General features: G+C 41.4%; 1 protein-coding gene and 1 long non-coding RNA gene across 4 annotated transcripts in view; both read right to left on the bottom strand.

Moving 5' to 3' along the window:
• Window positions 1-4925: 4925 nt before the first annotated feature.
• The window catches only part of IP6K2 (inositol hexakisphosphate kinase 2), a 35500-nt gene continuing 19860 nt past the window's right edge, over window positions 4926-20565 (bottom strand). For 2 of the 3 annotated variants that reach the window (XM_073575078.1, XM_073575080.1), the window contains exons 2-6: window positions 12410-12680; window positions 10257-10485; window positions 8649-8821; window positions 7598-7773; window positions 4926-6184 (exon numbers count right to left, since the gene is read on the bottom strand). In XM_073575078.1, the coding sequence (XP_073431179.1) occupies window positions 5672-6184; window positions 7598-7773; window positions 8649-8821; window positions 10257-10485; window positions 12410-12611 (1293 nt within the window). In that variant the 5' untranslated portion in view covers window positions 12612-12680 and the 3' untranslated portion in view covers window positions 4926-5671. Of the gene's footprint in view, window positions 6185-7597; window positions 7774-8648; window positions 8822-10256; window positions 10486-12409; window positions 12841-20565 lie in introns of those variants that run through there. The other variant, XM_073575079.1, reaches the window with a different exon arrangement.
• On the bottom strand, window positions 10781-12403 carry LOC141088857 (uncharacterized). The gene is made up of 2 exons (XR_012232080.1): window positions 12127-12403; window positions 10781-11396 (listed from the first exon to the last, which is right to left on the bottom strand). It is a non-coding gene; the product is annotated as an uncharacterized lncRNA (long non-coding RNA).

Below are 20565 nucleotides of genomic sequence, written 5' to 3'. Positions count from 1 at the left end.
CGATAGAAGGATGAGAAGGAAGTGGATCTAGCGACCAGTCAGCAGCCCTGAGAAGCATCACGGGACCCAATACCATACTCGTCCGTGACCCTGCAAACTGTCTGTGTCACATGATCCCTCTCAGTGTTGATGACTGGTCATGGCCCCTGTCACCACCTCGGCCTATACACCACCTGCTGATATTTTAGTCTGTCCACTGATGTCATGCCTCAGGCATATCACACACACCCCCCTAATATCTCCGTGACGTTCCTCGTCCTCTACCACCCATGTTTTGATCATTGGATATCCATTCCTCCCCCACTCCAAAATAAAAAAAAAAAAATTGCCAAGGTTGATGGTCTCCCTTCGAAATGAATCCTTATGTAGGTCAATGAAAGTAAAGATCACACAGATTTGGCACGTCGCTGTCCCAGACTCCTGACCGGCATGTTGTTGAGGGGGATGCAATGCTACTAGCGATGAGCGAGTATACTCGTTGCTCCAGTTTTCCTGAGCATACTCAGGTGTCTTCTGAGTATTTTGGCGTGCTCAGATATTTAGTTTTCGTCGTCTCAGCTGCATGATTTGTGGCTGCTGGACAGGCTGAATACATGTGAGGAATGCCTGTTTGTTAGGGAATCTCCACATGTATTCAGCCTGTTTACAAGTCGCAAATCATGCGGCTGAGACGACGAAAACTATATATCTGAGCACGCCAAAATACTTGGAGACCACCCGAGCATGCTCAGGAAAACCCGAGCAATGAGTATACTCGCTCATCACTAAATGCTACAAAACTTTGCTTATTTTTCTATTCAAAAACAAAGGAATTTTTCTTTTCTAAAGAGGGCTGGGTGGCGTATTTCAATAGCAAAGCCAGCCCCCTTTACACTAAATACGGATGAGATGCAGACACTATGAAGCCAGACGTGGATCTGCTGATTCCAGGAATAGAGGGTGGCTTAAAAAAATAAATAAATAATAATCAGGGAAATTGACAATAAAGCACTTTATGAAAGCAGAAATGCTCTTTAAACATTAACCATCCAAAGACGATGCGACACTTGACTCATGCTTACGGGGTCACATTTGCTCAATATTTTTAAATTACAGCCACAAATCCATTGCGGTTGTAATGAAAATTGAACTGTACCAATAACCCACTGACCGCAAAGCGCGAAGGAGGAGTCTGTATCTCGTGTGCCACAATCGATGCACTGATCGATGTACTATTATCTCAGGGCACGGATGTTTTTTTTTTTCCCCCTACCCAATTTGGAAAGTAGCAAAAGCCCAGATAAACACAAAACACAGAAATCAAATGGTGATGGGGGGAGAACTGGTGTAAAAGTGTAGTATCTGGATCCAAATTCCTGCTCTAATTGCTCAGAAACACTTTGTAAGATAAAAAAAAAGATGGAATCTGATTGCTACAGGACCAGCGCTTCCAATTTATCCCTGCACGGTTTGTTTTTTATTGCTAAATCTCTTACATTGCACTGCGAGAATATATGTTATATGTATCTAACTAGAGGTGCGTAGGTGGTCTCTTGTGGTGTTTGTATTTTTCTGCAGTGTGTGGTGATGCCTCAACACAAGAGAGGATCAATCACTATTTGGGAGTGAGCATGACAGGTTCAGCATCGGCTCGTATAGTTGTGGCCAAAAGTATTGACACCCCTGCAATTCTGTCAGATAATACTCTGTTTCTTCCTGAAAATGATTGCAAACACAAATTCTTTGGTATTATCTTCATTTAATTTGTCTTAAATAAAAAAAAAACACAAGAGAATGAAGCAAAAAGCAAAACATTGATCATTTCACACAAAACTCCAAAAATGGGCCAGACAAAAGTATTGGCGCCCTCAGCCTAATACTTGGTTGCACAACCTTTAGCCAAAATAACTGCGACCAACCGCTTCCGGTAACCATCAGCGAGTTTCTTATAAATGCTCTGCTGGAATTTTAGACCATTCTTCTTTGGCAAACTGCTCCAGGTCCCTGATATTAGAAGGGTGCCTTCTCCAAACTGCCATTTTTAGATCTCTCCACAGGTGTTCTATGGGATTCAGGTCTGGACTCATTGCTGGCCACCTTAGAAGTCTCCAGTGCTTTCTCTCAAACCATTTTCTAGTGCTTTTTGAAGTGTGTTTTGGGTCATTGTCCTGCTGAAAGACCCATGACCTCTGAGGGAGACCCAGCTTTCTCACACTGGGCCCTACATTATGCTGCAAAATTTGTTGGTAGTCTTCTGACTTCATAATGCCATGCACACGGTCAAGCAGTCCAGTGCCAGAGGCAGCAAAGCAACCCCAAAACATCAGGGAACCACCGCCATGTTTGACTGTAGGGACCGTGTTCTTTTCTTTGAATGCCTCTTTTTTTTCTCCTGTAAACTCTATGTTGATGCCTTTGCCCAAAAGCTCTACTTTTGTCTCATCTGACCAGAGAACATTCTTCTAAAACATTTTAGGCTTTTTCAGGTAAGTTTTGGCAAACTCCAGCCTGGCTTTTTTATGTCTCGGGGTAAGAAGTGGGGTCTTCCTGGGTCTCCTACCATACAGTCCCTTTTCATTCAGATGCCGGCGGATAGTACGGGTTGACACTGTTGTACCCTCGGACTGCAGGGCAGCTTGAACTTGTTTGGATGTTAGTCGAGGTTCTTTATCCAACATCCGCACAATCTTGCGTTGAAATCTCTTGTCAATTTTTCTTTTCCGAACACATCTAGGGAGGTTAGCCACAGTGCCATGGGCTTTACACTTCTTGATGACACTGCACACGGTAGACACAGGAACATTCAGGTCTTTGGAGAGGGACTTGTAGCCTTGAGATTGCTCATGCTTCCTCACAATTTGGTTTCTCAAGTCCTCAGACAGTTCTTTGGTCTTCTTTCTTTTCTCCATGCTCAATGTGGTACACACAAGGACACAGGACAGAGGTGGAGTCAACTTTAATCCATGTCAACTGGCTGCAAGTGTGATTTAGTTATTGCCAACACCTGTTAGGTGCCACAGGTAAGTTACAGGTGCTGTTAATTACACAAATTAGAGAAGCATCACATGATTTTTCGAACATTGCCAATACTTTTGTCCACCCTCTTTTTTATGTTTGGTGTGGAATTATATCCAATTTGGCTTTAGGACAATTCTGTTTTTTCATTTAAGACAAATTAAATGAAGATAATAATACCAAAGAATGTGTTTGCAATCATTTTCAGGAAGAAACTGAGTATTATCTGACAGAATTGCAGGGGTGTCATTACTTTTGGCCACAACTGTATATATGAAGTCGGTGGTGCAATAGGACTGCAAGAGCACAAAGCCACCAAGGCAGCAGAGACGATCACATGAGCCTCATGTGCCGGTGACATTACCGTAAATGGACCGTGGGTGTAAAAATAGAATTTAGGAAATGCTCTCCTGTGATATTATGTGCGATTCAGGTATGCCCTGGACGAGGGATCTTCATTCTGTAGCTTTCCAGCAGTTGTGAAACTATGTCAAGTCTACTCTGACAGCACGCAGGGAGCCCTCGCTTCACAACGGCTGAAGGTTGAAAAGAAACTAGAGAAATACTATACTTTTCCTTTAAAGGGAATCTGTCACCCCTTTTTTGAGATATCATATAATGATATCATTCAATTGTGTGTCACATAAGGATTCTCTTAGTACTTTTGCTTCCCCCTGACCCCGCACCTTTCATGCATAAATACCTTTTTTATATTGGTTCAGATGTATGTAATCTGCCGCTGTCCTGCTCCCCCCTCCCTCTCTACGTATTTCTTATGTAGAGCAAGACAGGGAGGGGGGGGAGCAGTTGAATAAGCCCCGCCCACTGGACCGGACCGTGGCAGTTTACATACATCTGAACCGATATAAAAAAGGTATTTATGCATGAAAGGTGCGGGGTCAGGGGGAAGCAAAAGTACTAAGAGAATCCTTATCTGACACACAATTGAATGATATTATATGATCTCTCAAAAAAGGGTGACAGATTCCCTTTAAGAAACACTTAAGAAGGTGGAAGGTGGTTAATTTTATGGTCAAAGCTTCACGGCTCATTACGCTTTTGCTTCCCACGGAGGGGAAATAATAAGAGACAGAAAAGTTACACAACTTAAAAAAGTTTGCAATAGGAGACTTAAATGACCAGTCTTTTATATTATCCAATATATTTTATTTACTATTTTAGGAACAGGAGAAGAAAAAAAAAAAAAAAAAGAAATGCATCCATTGCTCAACATAGTTATGGGCTTTATTAACATCATTCTCCTAGACACGGCGGCAGAAGCAGCAATTTTTTAAATTCGCTCGGACGAGAGCGTCTTCATGAATTGTTTAGAGATTATGGGCATATTTCTCCTCTGCAAATGAAAAATGAATTCTCTTCAATCACAGTTTGCCCAGCAAAATGGCCACCTGCAATGGTGATGGAGCGTGCCTACTATCAAAAACTCCTCCGAAATCCTAGCGCAACACTCTCCAGGACCACTCCAGCGGTGGGACTATAGCTAGACATAGCAGTAAACCAACAGCCTATAGATATCCGTTACTAGGAGAAAGGCTGGTTGCAAACCCAATGTACTAAGCTTTCATATCTGATGGTCGTGACGTACATTATTGCTATCAACCAATCTATGGAAACTAGAGCCATATCTAGGGCACTTATAAAAATGGCAGATGAGAAGTAAGAACTTCTTATGTCTGCAAATTCCACAGGTCAACCAGAGCGAGATGTCAATCGTCAAAAAAATATCAAACCAATCCTTATTGTACTGCATAAAAACACAAGGCTGCGGGAACTAGTGAAAAAAAAAATACCATGTGCATTTAATTCCAAGCATTAGCACTTAAACAACAGGTATCCGTTCTACTGACACAAAGCAGATCTTTGCTTTTTTTCTTTTTTTGTTCCCCTTAACAAAAACACCTATTACAAAATAGAAGTATTTGGTTTAATGATATCTTTTAGAGAAGCAAATAAAAAAGTGCAAATGACATGGAACGCATTTCGTGGTAAACTCAAGGCTTCTTATTTAATGAACGGCCCCTCTAAATTCAATACACACTGGAACGGACCCTTTGCTATTGGCGTTTTATAGTTTTGTGTGAGAAAAGGCACATACGTTCATGAAGTTACATCATACGTTAGAAACATCCACTGCTTATTGTAACCAGGACTGGAACCCAATAAATAGACATATTACATGGCTATAGTAGTATTTGCTTTTTTTTTTTTTTTATCCCATATTTTTAATTGACGGATATTATGGTACCACGGTTGTAGTTTAGGTAAATATTCTATGTAACATAGGGCCGAGCACCTGTGCATAAAACACAGATTTCCATTGTTTGGTGCACATAGTGCACCATAGAAAAAAAAAAAAAAAGAAGGAGGGGGGAAAGAAACACAAACATACACACCGATGTAACAGAGGTATCTGAATCATCAAATATGGAATGTTTTAGAAATATTTAAAATAAATAAATTACAACAATATTAATCAGTGCTCTGTCCAGCACAGCGTAGTAAATGCCCTCTCTCTTTTTTTGTCTTTAGTCGTTTGACAGGCGAGGCCCATCGCATCCTGTAATGATTTCAACCACCACAAAGTGGCCATCATTTTGGAATCAGACATGATTATTTTAGTGCTTCGTACAAACTGAGTTTTTTCTTTGCATCTCCTTTATTCATTACTGTCGTCTCTTATTTCTTTAATAATATCTATTAAACTTTGGAGTCCGAAAATGTAGCCCGTGTCCTGGCCTTCATGAACCACACTGTCCTCCCTGTAAAATTTGCAGGTTGTGTGCGCAAAGTCTATCATGCGGACGTCTACGGTGCTGGCTGTGTGTTTGTTGCTGGAAGGTTTGTAGGCGAATGCTCCTGCAGATTCGTCCGAAGATTCCTCTGATAAGTCACCAAGTTCTTCCGAATCAGAGTCCAAGGGAACTTCCGGTAATTCTTTCCCGTCGTATATAATAAGAAGTGAACTGGAATAAAAACGGTAAGACTCCTGTTTTTCTAAAACCATTTTCAGTTCTGACAGTTTTTTAATTACAGGGTCAATCAATTCCCGTCGTAAGTTTTTCCCATTGTGAAAGAATTGGTAAAGTGCTTCTTTAAAGCCCTGGACTGAAAGCTTCCGGCCGTGGTATTTGTTCATGAACATGAGTTGCCCCGTGCTTGTCTGGTAGACCTGCAGACAGAGAAGATAAAACTGTCAGAGATGCACTGTGATGACACATTTATGGATACACAGAAATTAAAACTATATCTAGATGTTGCATAAATGGGAACTTTTTTTTTTTTGACAATTTGATGCAACCTGATCTGATGTCAGATGATCATCGGAATTAAATCCCATCATTTTCCTAGAAACCGGCTACTTCCAAGAACCGTGTGCTAATCTGGATGCCCATAAAATAGTAGTCTGCACCTCTGGTCACTTCTACTGCTAAAATGCACAACCACTAAAATTAAAGGGGGTCAGGAAAACCTTCCTGCTCAATCTGATACGGAACATGGAAAATACACAACATCCAGTGTGTATCGTACTTCCTATTCTAATTAATAGAACTCGGACATCTCTACACACCCAGCGTCAGATCAGGAGGGATAGAATGCCGACACAACCCCTTAAATAGTTTCCTATTCTAAAGGGCATGTCACACTAAGAGATATCGCTAGCAATATCGCTATAACTAGTGACGTTATAGCGATATTGCTAGCGATATCTCTGTGTCTGATACTTACCTACGACCGGCTCCCCCGCTGGTTATCGCTGATCGCGCGAGAACGTTCAGGACTGTTTCTCGTTGTCAGCTTCCTGTGGCGCTTCCTGCTGTGAAGACGAGCGACGCGTGGAGCCGGGCGGGAGGACGCAGGATCGCCTAGTGTGACAGGTAAGTAGCGATCCCCGTCCCCAGCGATGTCGCTAGTGAGATCTGCCTATGTGGCAGCTCACTAGCGACCACTTAGCGATGTACCAGCGATCCTGACCGCGTCATATCGCTGGTCGGGATCGCTGGTACATCGCTAAGTGTGACAGTACCTTAATAGACGTCTAATAGCCAGTACGAAGACCGAAGGTGACTGATCATTGAAAACACACAACATGAGCTGTGTAAATATTAGGCAATTAGGACGTAACATCATGTGGCTTTTTGATAGCTCTAAATTACAACTAGCTCAGTAGTCACCAGATTTTGGTATCTGAAATATTGCAGCGTGACATTTTGTTGCCAGATAAGACTGCAGAATAAACAGTTACTGTATTTAGTATTAGGGGCTGTAGAAGATTCACAAGGTAGAACCGACCTGGTAATTTGCATTTTCCTAAATGACCTTCCCATATTTACACAAGAGACTAATTATTTTCTCTCCTCGTATCCAGGCTGCCATCCCGCCCTGCACAAACACGATTGCTAATTACTTCGGAGATCCTCCTCCGATAAACTAAGATCTAATCAATCATTTCACTACCCAAACACATCGACTCTTTAAGACCTATAAACCTTGTTGCTCTCCTCCCACACTGTCTGATCAGGCTCTTAATTTATTAGGTGAACGTAAGTGCCATTGGCAACAAGTCTTAACTTTAAAACCTCACCTGCATGCCGCACACCCGAACCCCAATAATCGCAGACGTGCTTTGCTGACACTTCTGGATCTGATTGGCTTTCTTTTCTTCTGATGCATCGTCGCCATGTTGCCGTGTTCCCATCTTTAGGTCCAGGACACACGGCACCTGGTACCGACAAGTCAGGTTTTCCAATAAGATAAATTCTGAGTAGTTAAGGAAAATGGGCACAAAGCTTAACATATTAGCAATGTGTAAATGATTGCAAGTAAATTGCCATCATTACTAGTGATGAGCGAGTATACTCGTTACTCAAGATTTCCCGAGCATGCTTGGATGATCTCCGAGTATTTGGATGTGCTCGGAGATTTAGTTTGTCGCCGTAGCTGTATGAGTTGCGGCTGCTAGCCAGCCTGAATACATGTAGGGATTACCTGTTTGTTAGGAAATACCCACGTGTATTCAAGGATGTCTAGCAGCCGCAAATAATGAAGCGGCGACAGAAACTAAATCTCTGAGTAATCCAAATACTCCGAGATCACCCGAGCATGCTCGGAAAATCTCGAGTAATGAGTATACTTGCTCATGACTAATCAGTACCAATTAGAAAATTTTTTTTTAAAATAAATGCCATGGTGCTGATAGGTATTACTAGACACCAATGAAAACAGTTATTTTTCACTTGCCCTAAGGCGTCTTGTGTCTGAAGAGTATGTTGAGACGCTGTAATCTTTGTCCTAGTCAGACAACAAGATGAGCATTTGATGCTGGGCATTTAGCATTAATCCGCTTTCACGTACTAGGACACGGCTAATCATCAGATGCCTAAAATATGATAATCTTAGATTAAACTGACTGTAGTGTCACCTTTGTGTGCTACATGTCATTGCTATGTACGGAGGAACCTGCCACTAGCAGCAAAGCCTGGCATAGCGTCACCAGTTAGGAGACCGTGTGCCCAACATTGGACCTTTATTTGTTAGCACCATGAGGGACACAATCTAACCAACATCATGGAAACAACTGTTTGCACAATACGGAAGGTCCGGAGGGATTATTAAGCATCTGTAGTAAAGGATACTGTATTGGTTCCTGTGTTTGGCGTTTTCCTTCATGCGCTGGAGTTGTTGCTGGTGACATCTCATACTCCATGGGTTGTGCTTAAATTGTGAACTGACGTTCCCCTTCTTCTCCACGCTGTAATACAGGACTTCAGATTTCTTTAACCACTCAAACTCTTCCCCTAGTTGGTGACTGAAGGGAGAAGAAAGGCGAGATAGAAGTTACATGGAATAGTAGGAATATTGCCAATTTAACATCAGCAGTATAGACAAAGAGGCAACAGATCTATGACTTTCCTCCGGTGACAAAGAAACAAATATTGATAACACGTTAGTACAACACGGGTGTATTTCTACCCCAGTGTTTCCGCTGGAAGGTCTAACTTTCAGATCTAACAGCATCATGGAGTCAGTGATGATAGTATTGTTCACTGAACCTGCAGTTGGGCCAAAACTTACTGCTATAATACAGGCGTAGAAATGTGTCCGAATTAGGCTTGGGTCACACAACAATCGTGCTTATTATGCTAATCGCACTCCTATCCAATTTCTCTATATTTTCAATTCTGTCAGTCCATGAAAATTGGACTGCATTGAAGAGGTCATCCAATTGAAGTCTGAGGTTTTCCACACTCATTGAGTTGCATGGCCGAGTATGGCACGAATATTGGATGCAAATCGTGCAAGCTGCATTTTTTTCCTCAGATCGAAAAAAAACAAAAACGGACGTATGCGCAATTGTATAGAACACCATTGGTCCGACTGCGATCTGATGTTATGTCGGATCACAGTCAGAATAAAAACATGGTCCAGCTCCTTAAAAAAAAATCTTGAAATTTTATTGGTGCTTGCTTTCCAAAAATATATCAGTGCGGTAAAAACTCCATAAGCAGTGTGCTTGCAATGGTACAAGCGACGCGTTTCGATCTTATACAGATCTTTTTCAAAGGCTCTGAAAAAGATTTGTATAAGATCGAAACGCGTCGATTGTACCATTGCAAGCACACTGCTTATGGAGTTTTTACCACACTGATATATTTTTGGAAAGCACCAATAAAATTTCAAGATTTTTTAAGGAGCTGGAACACGCTTTTTCTTCATTATTGGAAATATGGCATCCAGCCAGGATGGAGTTCCGTGCACCTGCAGGTCAAGTTGGTGAGCTGGCTAAGGTCTTGGACCTTTCTTTTTTTCTAAAAACAGGGTCGTCTGCACCTGCTCTTATACTCCTGTGAACTTGGCCTAAGGATGTATTCATATTGAGTTCTGTAGGTCAGGTCTCCTACTTTATTTTTCTCATTAAAAAACAGGAACAGATCTCACCACAAAGGAGAAGGGAAACGCTCCATTGAGTACAGGTTTTGCTTCTCGTTTGGGCTGAAGTTATCATTTACAGAACTCATGAATAAAGAAGGTGAAATAGCAGCAGATTTACTAGTCCTCTAGTGATATTTTATTTTTTTTTCACCAGGAGATTATCAAAACTACTGCATACAGCCCTGTAAGTATCACATTGCTGGAATCGGGGTCTTTGTCTCTTCGTTATACTGCCATTAAGTTTAATGACCGATCCCCTTAAAAAGGTAGACTGGTTCGCCTCTTGTCACCGGTAATATCTGGACACTCACCTTTTCATTTTCTCTTCCTTCCTATGCTGCCGAACCCTTTCCTTGGTGAGGTTATCATTCTCCAACAGAAGACCTTTCTTATTAGACCACCTGAGCAGTTTACTTTTGGCCTCGCTGCAGTCCGACATGAAATCGACATTCTCCAGGTTGTCTTGGTCCCGATTTAAAGGGTAGGCAATAAGGCATAGATTCCCATCTTCATCTTCTTCAAAGCTTACAGATACCACACCTGTTGAGGTAGAGATGAAGGCCCGTTTAGAAACAAGAGATGGAAGGCAAAACGCAAGATAATGCAAGGTAACTACAAGATCTGTGTTGTATCTTACCCAATCCTTAGCATATATCTTGTACCAGGCCAAATCTCATCTGCCAACCTAACAAATATCAAAACAGCTAAACATAGGCATGCCTGACACAGAAACAAGGCAGAAGAAATTTATATATATGTATATTTTAAGACACGTTACTTTATGGATCTGTTTTACGGAGCGACACAACACTGACAAAATAATAACAGGAGACAATTTCCATTCACAAAAATATTTATTGGAAGAAAATAAATATTCTTTATTGATTGCAACCGAGAAAAATGAAGATGTAAAACATTTCTTATTTACATCTTGGCAGTGAAACATCAGATGTGTTTCAGTTATGCAAAAAGCATTCAATATCACAAAACTATGAAGGAAGGGTTTATGGCATCTGATTAGGAGATGAGCAAGCATAGCAAAATAAAAAAGAAAGCAAACGAGACAAAACAGCACAGTGAACGCTACTTGAAACGCTTCAGATCTGTCATCTTTGCCTTTAGGTATTTAAAACCACTTGTGCTATTACTAATTAGTAAGCAAACTCGGGTAACGAGACACAGGTAAGTCTTCGTGGTGAACTCGTTAAAAGGCACTTTCGATTGTCTGCTGGTATCAGAGTCTCTAATGCACTGATAGCTGAATAGTCTTTAGCAATACTTCAGCTGATTTCCAGGAGGGCCATAAAAAAGTCCTCAATAGTCCTGAGCTGTGTCTTATTCCAAGAGGCATCGCCCAGCTCCTTCAGGGCAGCAAGAAACAGGCAGCAGACAGATCTAGAACTTTTACGGGACCTCGGGCGGAAGCGCAGCACAGGGTCGGACAGTCTTTGCTTTTAAGCATAAAAAATAGGAAAGGGACGATAAGGATGTGAGCTAGCAAACAGCCTCCAGCTTTGCCTCCAAGTAGCATCCGTAGCTGAACGCCCGCCCTCCACCACATTAAAAACTAGAAAGAAGAACGCCCCAAAAAATAGGAGAAAAAAAAACCAAAATATATACAGCTGAAACATAACATTTCTCAGACGATCAGCTAACTTGCATAAATATTTCTCCATTATTACCTGCAGCATATAGGAGCGCACGGCTGAAAGCGAGACGGTGACAGAATAATCTATTACACATCCTACGTCTACGGAAACCTTTCACTTGCACTTAAACCAAATTACTTAGGGACAAAGAATACGGACTCTGGAATGTAATGCCCTTGAGAACCGGGATTTCTGCTTGCATATTTCAGGTGACTCATTCCAGTGTTTTAACATAACCCCTTAATCCAAAAATAAAGTTTCATTTCCTGTGAAAGGGAAAGCTCCCAGAATATATTAGCGTTCCTTTTTCATACTTATCCCCAACATATTAGACAGAAGATTTTAAAACAAAAACTTTTTTTTTTCTTTTAATTTAACCCAAAAATATAAAACCAACCTCTATTTCCATAAGGAAAGGAAAAAGTTTAAAAGGAAAGAATAGAAAAATAGGAGAAAAGAAGAAAAAAATATATATATATCAAGAGTCTATATCAGACCAGGTGGCTTTAAACACTGGTCTTCTTCCACTTACCTACAGGAGTCTAAGGGAGCCTTAAGGCCACAAGCACAGCTTGTCTAAACGCTAATGCTTTTTAGCCAGCCAAGAGACCCAATGGTGATCTCCGACACCCGCCTCACAGCCTGCCCCTGACAACATCAAAATAGGTGAAAAAAAAAGAAAAAAAAAAAAAAAGAATAATTCCCAAAACTGCTTCTGAAGAAGAGGAGCTTTGGGGTAAAGCAGATCAATGAGACATTTTCACAAGACCAAAAGAAGACAGTATTTTTCCCCCCACAAAGAATTTGAGACTTACCTTTATACTGAGGTGTAAATTTTCGGATTTCTGCAGGGAGTGTTTCATAGAACAAGTGCTCCCTTTGAATGAGGGGCTTACAGATGGTCTTCTCGTTAAAGCGAAGGACACAAGAGTGCCCCCCGACCTGGTGTAAAAAAGGTTCGAGCAGAACTCCCTTTGCGTAGTGCTCCACTTCCATAGCTCCGAATGCTGGGCTCATCGTTACTGCACATTAGAGGATGCACGGCGGCGTGTACAGATCTGTCCAGTAAGGTGGCTTACCCGGTCACTGTTAAAGCAAAGAAACAAGGATTCCTTCGGTTACACCGGGGCAAAACAGTCCATACATGTATTAAGAAAAAAATCTCTTCAGGGAGTACAATCCACAGGGTCTCTCCTCCGCCAGGCAAAATCCTCAACTGGGATCTCAGGCGTACAGCAACGAGACAAATGGAGTGATGTCATATAAGAGAAGAAAAACAAGCTGGTTAACCCCTCCTGCCAAGACGTCCGAGCCAATCAGAAATGTATCTGGGAGGATCCCAGCAAACAGGCCGGAGAGACAAAAGAAGGTGGAGGAACAACCCGGCTGCTGCTCTCAGCTGTTTTTGTCTTTCTGACCCGCAAAATACTGATACCCCAGAGCTGAGAACGGCGGTGCACATGTAAGGCCAGCGGATCGGCCCTACACCGTGCATATTACACCGCACCCAGAAACTGTTCATTCAGATATACAGGCAACCATCACCTCTATGGCCATCTACATAAAACCCTTCAGAGCCCCGCTACTATTCTGCAACACTACAACTCTCAGCATGCCAGCCATCTATTCCAAGCCGTCACACAATACTTGAGTATCTAGCGTCGAATACCGACCGTAGTTAATGCCTGCAACCGCAGGATGTAAAAACACGTTTCCGACCTGCCTTAGGCCTGTTTCACACTTCCGTTTTTTCAAATCCGTCAAAATCCGTTGGTTTCCGTAAAAAAACGGATCCGCCATTTTTTTTCAGGATCCATTTTTTTTGTCCCATAGACTTCCATTAGCAGTTACCGCGGATCCGTCAAAAAAACGGATCCGTTTTTAAAAAAACGGATCCGTTTGCATCAGTTTCCGTCAAAAAAATGGAAACGGATCCGTTTGGCGGACACAAAAACGGAAGTGTGAAACAGGCCTTAGACACGTGAATGCAGGACACGCCAACACCGCACAAAATTCCGCATATCATTATACATCTATGTGCATGACGCCGCTCCAGACTGATTTATGGGAAAGCATATATTGTAGTGGTCAACAGAAAACAAAAACAAAAAAAAACATACATATTTAACACAAAAGAAATGCATCGGGGATGAATCTCACATATCATCAGAACACACATTTCACTATACAGGTCACGGGCACTAGGGGGCGCTCTACGCTGCAGTATAATAAGCGGCCTTTGTTTACTCTCGTTTGTATATAACTCTCAGATTACAGACATTTTTTCCCTGTAAACCAACATGGGAAAGGAGAGGGAACATCTCAGATAATTTGCTAGTCATTTCCATTAAATTTGCTTCCTCCGCATGCGGGGGGTCTATGGGAATATTTGTCATTCACTGTAATGTGTCTCTGTTCCTCATCATTCTTTTCTTTAAGATCTCTACTTATTGTCAGTGAATAGAAACAGATGCTGCAAAAAAAAAAAAAATGTAAACACTCTGCAGACCCACAAATACAAGTATTGCAAAAAAACAAAAAGCTAAAAAGAGTAGAGCCAGGATAGGAAGATGTAGGGACCGGATTACAGAGGAACAAGTGAGGAGAACACAGCCGCACCCCGGCGATTCTCAGATGAGCTCATTAGCAGATCCAGGATGACGCAGCACTCCGGAGATTTCCCGGCACACTTATTATGTTCGTAACCATCTCTTATTACTTTAAGCTGCAGCTTCATGTAGGAGTAAACTTTTCTCCAAAAGAACGTAAAGTACAAGAGTACAATTTTAGTCTAAACGGCCGTTCCCATCAGGATTACTTCCACCGCCGAGTCGTGGCCAAAAGTTTTGAAACTGACACAAATTTTGGTTTTCATACATTTTGCTTCTTCAGTGTTTTTAGATTATATAGTCATATAGTTACTGATGTCCAATTATCAGCTTTTCGTAAGTTTTTACACTTTTATTGACAAATCCATGAAATTTTTGTAAAGTCTCAATATTTCAACTTATTTCTGCCCTTCGCCCTGACAGCTGAATATTAACATCTGGGCCAGATTTTGACTGATGGCCACCCATCAATAGAGCTAGGGGTTTATCACAAATTCTGAGTTTAGTGGGCGCCCTGAAGTTTTCTTCCCAGCAAGCGATCTACTCTTTGAGTGGAGTTTTTCTGATCAAGTTCATTTTCATAGCAAGAAGTCACTTTATAATTTATCTGAACCCTCTTCATAACATTCTAGAGTTGATGCAAATTGCCAGAATAAAACCTGAAGCAGTGAACCTTGTGAAAATCCAAGGTGTGTGTCAGTCACAAAAAAAAAAAAATATTTTGGCCATGACCGTTTACGCTTGAAAATATTAAAAGTATGTAAAACTTTGACAAGTATTCCTCAACTGCATCAATTGACTAACAGTTTTAAAAAATGTATTCCTGACTACGTTTGACCTTTATATTCCATCATACACTTTGTACACGCCACAGAAGCTATGAAAGATGGACATTAATAGCAGCAAGTTTCTAGGCTACTTGGCTGAAGGAGTTTACTAAAACGGTTCAAAAAATAATAAGTGTAAGATGTATAGAAAGCCGAAGGAAGCCAGTGATGCACATCCATGCCTGAGCTATTCTCTCTGCTATATATACATCTGGAGATCTCTTTCAATACTAGACATAAGTAGTCTCCGTTGTTTGCTGTACTACAACTCTCAGCATGTCTTCATTGCCTTTACCACAGACTGGAGCCCACTCTTGTCCATCTTCCTCACATATTACCAGTGAGAAAGAGCTATGCATCATCCAGTTATATGATCAGCTCCAGAGCAACAGTCGTCTTCCCGTGCCAGAGATCATTTCTGGGGATATTTTGCACAAAACCTAAAAAAAAGCTCATCTGGAAGCCTCCCAGCGTCAGAGAGAGAAACAGAGGCTGTCGGGAGAACTTGGCCGCCACAAGTAAATCTAATTCACGTAAAGGCTTCGAGATGAACAACATCAAAAGAGGTCGGATTATGAGGCCATGTAACCAGACCAATTCAGGCACATCTGCTTTTAATTTTTGGCGTGAGATTTGTCTACATCAAGAAACGTTGTGCACAAAAAAAAAAAAAAAAAGGCCAAATATTGGGATTATGCTTCACAAACACCTAATGCTGAAGAAGAGGGAGCAACAGCAAACGCCCCAAAAATGCAAAATATACCATGGACATCTTCAATGGAAACTATAAAAGCCATTTAATGGAGATCTCATTTACCAAATACAATGTAGTGTTTAAGCAACTCAAGGGTAGTTCTGCATGTAGACTAAGTTGTGTGCCATATTATGCATAAAATATCCATTGAAATAAATGGGGTTGAGTTCCAAAATCACAAACCTGTGGACCAGTGTTTTTGGAAGAAAATCTACACTGCAAAACTTTGTGAGTGATTTAGGCCTAAACATGATCAGAAATATTCTACTAGTTGAAGGAACACTCCGGGATACTTTCTCTCCACAATAGTAAACACAAGAACAGAGTGCGAATCCAAAAAAGCCGTAAAAAATATATATTTTCTAATATGAAAAAAGGAACAAAGTACACATTACCATAATATCACAAAAGACAACAAGGGAATCAATTAAGGGGATGGAGAAGCCAACAGATATGTAATCTGGACCTTAATAAAACATTAAGAGGTTGGTAGGCAATCAATATAATAAATATATCTCAATTACAGCATAAAGTGCAAGTGCCTTAGTGAAGCCAGGGATACTGGCATCTCAAAGGCTAACCGCAAAATGCATGATCTCTCCCAACATCCTCCAATAGCTGCCCATACTAAGAACGGCTATTACTACATATACAGACCAAATGCCAAAAAACAATGACTGCTCTTACCCATAGTTCCTCCCTAAGGCTATGTGCACACAGAGTTTTTTGGCTCTGCGGATTTTGTAGCAAATACCGCAGATAAATCCGCAGGACTAAAGTCCTGCGGTTTACCTGCGGTTTTGCACCTCATAATGGATGAGGAGTGAAACTGCAGCGTTTCTGCACTAAAGAATTGACATGCTGCGGATTGTAAACCGCAGCAAAACCGCGCGGAAAAATCCGCAGCATGTGCACTGCGTTTTCCAGTTTACCATTGAAAACAATGGTACTGTACAACGCACCTAAATCTGCTGCGTTTCCGCAGCTTCAGAAACGCTGTGGATCCACAGCAGAATCCGCACCGTGTGCACATACCCTAAGGATCCAAGAACAGGCAGCCCCAACGCGCGTTTCGTTCCTCCTCTCCACAATGCACTCTGAACTAGACAGTGCCCTGCAATAGTCTTTGTTTTGTAGCAAGGATTTGGTTAGATTCTTCTTAGGAGTCATTCCTTGCTCGTCGCTGATTTTCCATTGCTTCCACTGTATATAAAGCCTTGAATCAGTCTAGTGGAGAGCTGTACATAGGAATCCTCACAATGGTTCTGTCATCTCCATGTTATACAATAGACTGTCTAAATGCAAAACAATAATCTTAAAACTGCGTCCTGCCAGGTTGCTCACTAACTTTTGCCTGACATTTAACGCACAGGACTTTTCTGATATCCTGTGAGAAGCCACTTTACAATACACTGTAAACCTCAAATATTACCTTCCGGCTATCCAGGGCCAAGGCATTACTACTTGTGGGAACTCTTATCGTTCGATATCCAGACCGCCATGCGATCATGAGCCATCCTTCAGTGTTGTGACGTCAGCAATCTGCTGACTGTGACATCATCACCATTCCATTCCGCTTACATCATCAGTATGGAACGATACAGTCATAGTGTTATCGATCACTTACTAGTGATATAACACAAATATTGTGCTTGTCGGGGAGTTCCCAATGTTACATAGATAATTATCCTGGGTAAACATCACAGCTATGGATAAGGAGGGAGGAACAATCTACAATAGATGCAGTCTGGATAGCTTCCAGTATGGCATGTACATCGTATGTCCTGATATAGGTGTACTCATATTGATCAATCACTTAAAAAAAATGTCAATAGTTTTCACTACTGAAGCCAAAAAGGCCATAGGCAAAAATAGCTAACCACGTTGCTTGTATCCCCATCCCCTACTGCGTAGCCAAATGTGTATATGTGGAGGTCATATTCCCAAGTAGTGGAAACGCAGAGTTTAACAGTTCATACAAAGTGGATGAAAGCTCATGACACTGTCCGTTTAAGAACGCTGGTGAACTGTGCAGGATTCGGTATGTCTTTAATCCTATAGGATTCTATGGAGAGCCGGAAAAAAAACCAAAAAACTATTGTGCTTAACAGTGCTGAATCCCAGCATCAAAATAAGAGAAGAATTCATAAGAGAAAGGCAGCAATAATAAGGAGTTATTGCTACTGTATATTTTGTTGCAAATAAAATCAGCGTTTGGAAGGAAAAACCACGGCCTAATTAATAATGAGTTACGATCAGCGTTGCCATAAATATGCTGAAGAAACTTACTGGAAAAAAAGCAAAATCCTAATGCCAACTAGCCACTCAAAAAAGCTGGGATAGAAGGACCGCTTTTGACGTTGAAGGGTTTTTTCACATATTTTAAGAAAATCTCCCACAAGGAAGAAAAGGTATAGTATAAAAAAGTAAGGTACAATCACCCCTTTAAAGCCTCTGCCACTTCAATGGAACGCTACCTTTTTAATCCAATACTGGGAGGTAAAAAGGAAAAATCCTTAAACACTACGGTAACTTTAATTACAATTCGACAGGGAGAAATATCCAAGAACATGATCATTTAAGTCTGAGTAAGGGGATTACCCGGCATCAATATGTGAATGATGGTGGTCCGGTCCCTGGCATAACCCAAGACCAGCTAATATTTGCTCTGACAGCAATCAGATGTGAACGCTGATTGAAGCTGCACCATTTAACATGCCGCTGCCAGGTACCGCAGAACAGCTCCCGTCAAAGTGTTTACATACAGCAACTGGCAGATACCAGCTGATTTGTGTGGACACGGACTGTCACATCCTGACAGATCTCATAATAATGACCCATCCTAAGCAAAAAAAAACAACATTTCAGCAACGAACCCAAGCATTCACTTACTCCCATACGGATCAATTTTCTGCTGTCCTGTTTTTCTCCATGTTTACAGCCGCTAGGCTACAGAGCTGTCAGGACCAGTTTTTAACTTACGCTAATGCACTTTCCCCCCCTTTTTTGGACTGTATGATCTGTGTCTCTATAAGAGCGGCTTCCTACCAGGAATAACATACGGCCATCCCCTGTGACAGCAGTGTGGAAACGCCTGTAGATAAAGTAATACTGCATGTGACACCTACACAGTTTACAATGACCCGATAGGATGACTTGTACGAGAACGACACAAAGTAAAGCTAATTACATGCTCTTAAAGGGGATGTCCGGGAGTCTGACACCAAGCAGATTCTGACATTTTGGACAGATCCCATGAGGGAAATTCTGCTAAAGTCAATTGGTTCCATTGGGCGTCATTGACTTCCATCGTGTGACGGATACAGAAATGCTATCATTTTTGTTTTTTTCCCTTTTAAAGCATAGCATAATGAAAATATGAACCTAGATGTAAATATAGCCTAGACTCAGATGGTTTAAATTAATATGTTATTCAACCTGGCAGGTAGATCTGAGAGACTAATTAGAGCATTGCACACCTTGTTTAGTTAATGACTACATGAAATACTGAAGTTACTTCCTTCTGGGTGTAACAACACCGTCGTCATCTGCCGACAGCTATACCAAGCAATGAACCTCCACATCTCTGGCCCCAATAAGACACAATGTCAGGACCTTACTAAGGAGATATATAATAAACTTCTTCATTTTCTATTTAGCCAGTCTTTAAAATGAGCAACTGTTTTCAGTATGGAGATTAATAACCTATATTTATAATGTAGGCAAAATTCTAAACTGGTCATATATTTAGCAGTTGGACGACATCTGTATAAATGGCGATGGCTTTGAGAGCAGCAGGGACACAGTGTTACATTCGACCAAGGCAAGAACGACTAAAACAGACCCTCAGCGAGGCGATATTACCTCGCAAAACAACGCACCAGGATTGGTATCTCCGTAACGGCACGATCGGGATTCTGAAAACACTTTTCACCTTGAGATGTATATATTTTACCAGATCTCTGCCTTCACCCGATTCAGGCTCAGCTATGCCTTATCTGCAGACTTAAGACATGAGAAATGAAACCCTAAACGGAAGTGTCCACACCTCCTGCCGTGTGGTCTCGTATTGCTACCAGTAGAGAGCTTACAGGAAACTAGGGACATCACCCATTGATTTGCATGTTTAGTGACCTACTTAGATCCTAACCTACATGGAAGTGATGTGTTCATGTTAAACAAGATTATTATTTGAACACCAAATATAAATACTTAAGGGGCAGATCCACCCAGAATAAAAATTCAGCTGCAAGTGGAGATCTGTGTTTGTTGTGGCAAGTGACAAATTTTGGCATGTCATCTGGAATAAGCGTTTGCTCTTCTTGCTCCTCTTAGCGCCATAAAGTCAAAAAGTAATGGAAAAAAATGCAGCCATTTACAGCAGCCTGTTTTCTTCACGCTTTATAGCAATTTTAGGAAAGACTGCATCTGCGACAAGGCTTGCTTCCCCATTTTTTCAGGTTCAACTACATTTGCCATGCAAGGAGGTTCACCACTAGAAGATGATGATCGGCGGTTCCGTATCCAGAAAAGCTTTTCCACCGTGATCCCTCACTATAAATATCCATTAATGTTCTATTGTCTGCTTCCTTTCCTACTCAGTAACAAGATATGCTGTAGCTTGCAGCAGGACACATAGCAGGATCACAGGCAACTTGTAGCTGCTATGTGTATTGTCTGCAAGATAATTATAGAAACACGTGATAAATGTCTCCGCCAAGCAACTAAGCATCAACCGAGTGCAAACAATTGTGTGGGTCAATAGCAACCAGGTCCTATGT

This window comes from Dendrobates tinctorius, unplaced genomic scaffold (genome assembly GCF_039654945.1).
Source record: "Dendrobates tinctorius isolate UK_male_01 unplaced genomic scaffold, ASM3965494v1 ptg000041l, whole genome shotgun sequence".
In the NCBI taxonomy this organism is placed as follows: Eukaryota; Metazoa; Chordata; class Amphibia; order Anura; family Dendrobatidae; genus Dendrobates; species Dendrobates tinctorius.
The sequence above is the reverse complement of the archived record's forward strand: the minus strand, read 5'-3'. Positions and strand labels throughout refer to the sequence as shown.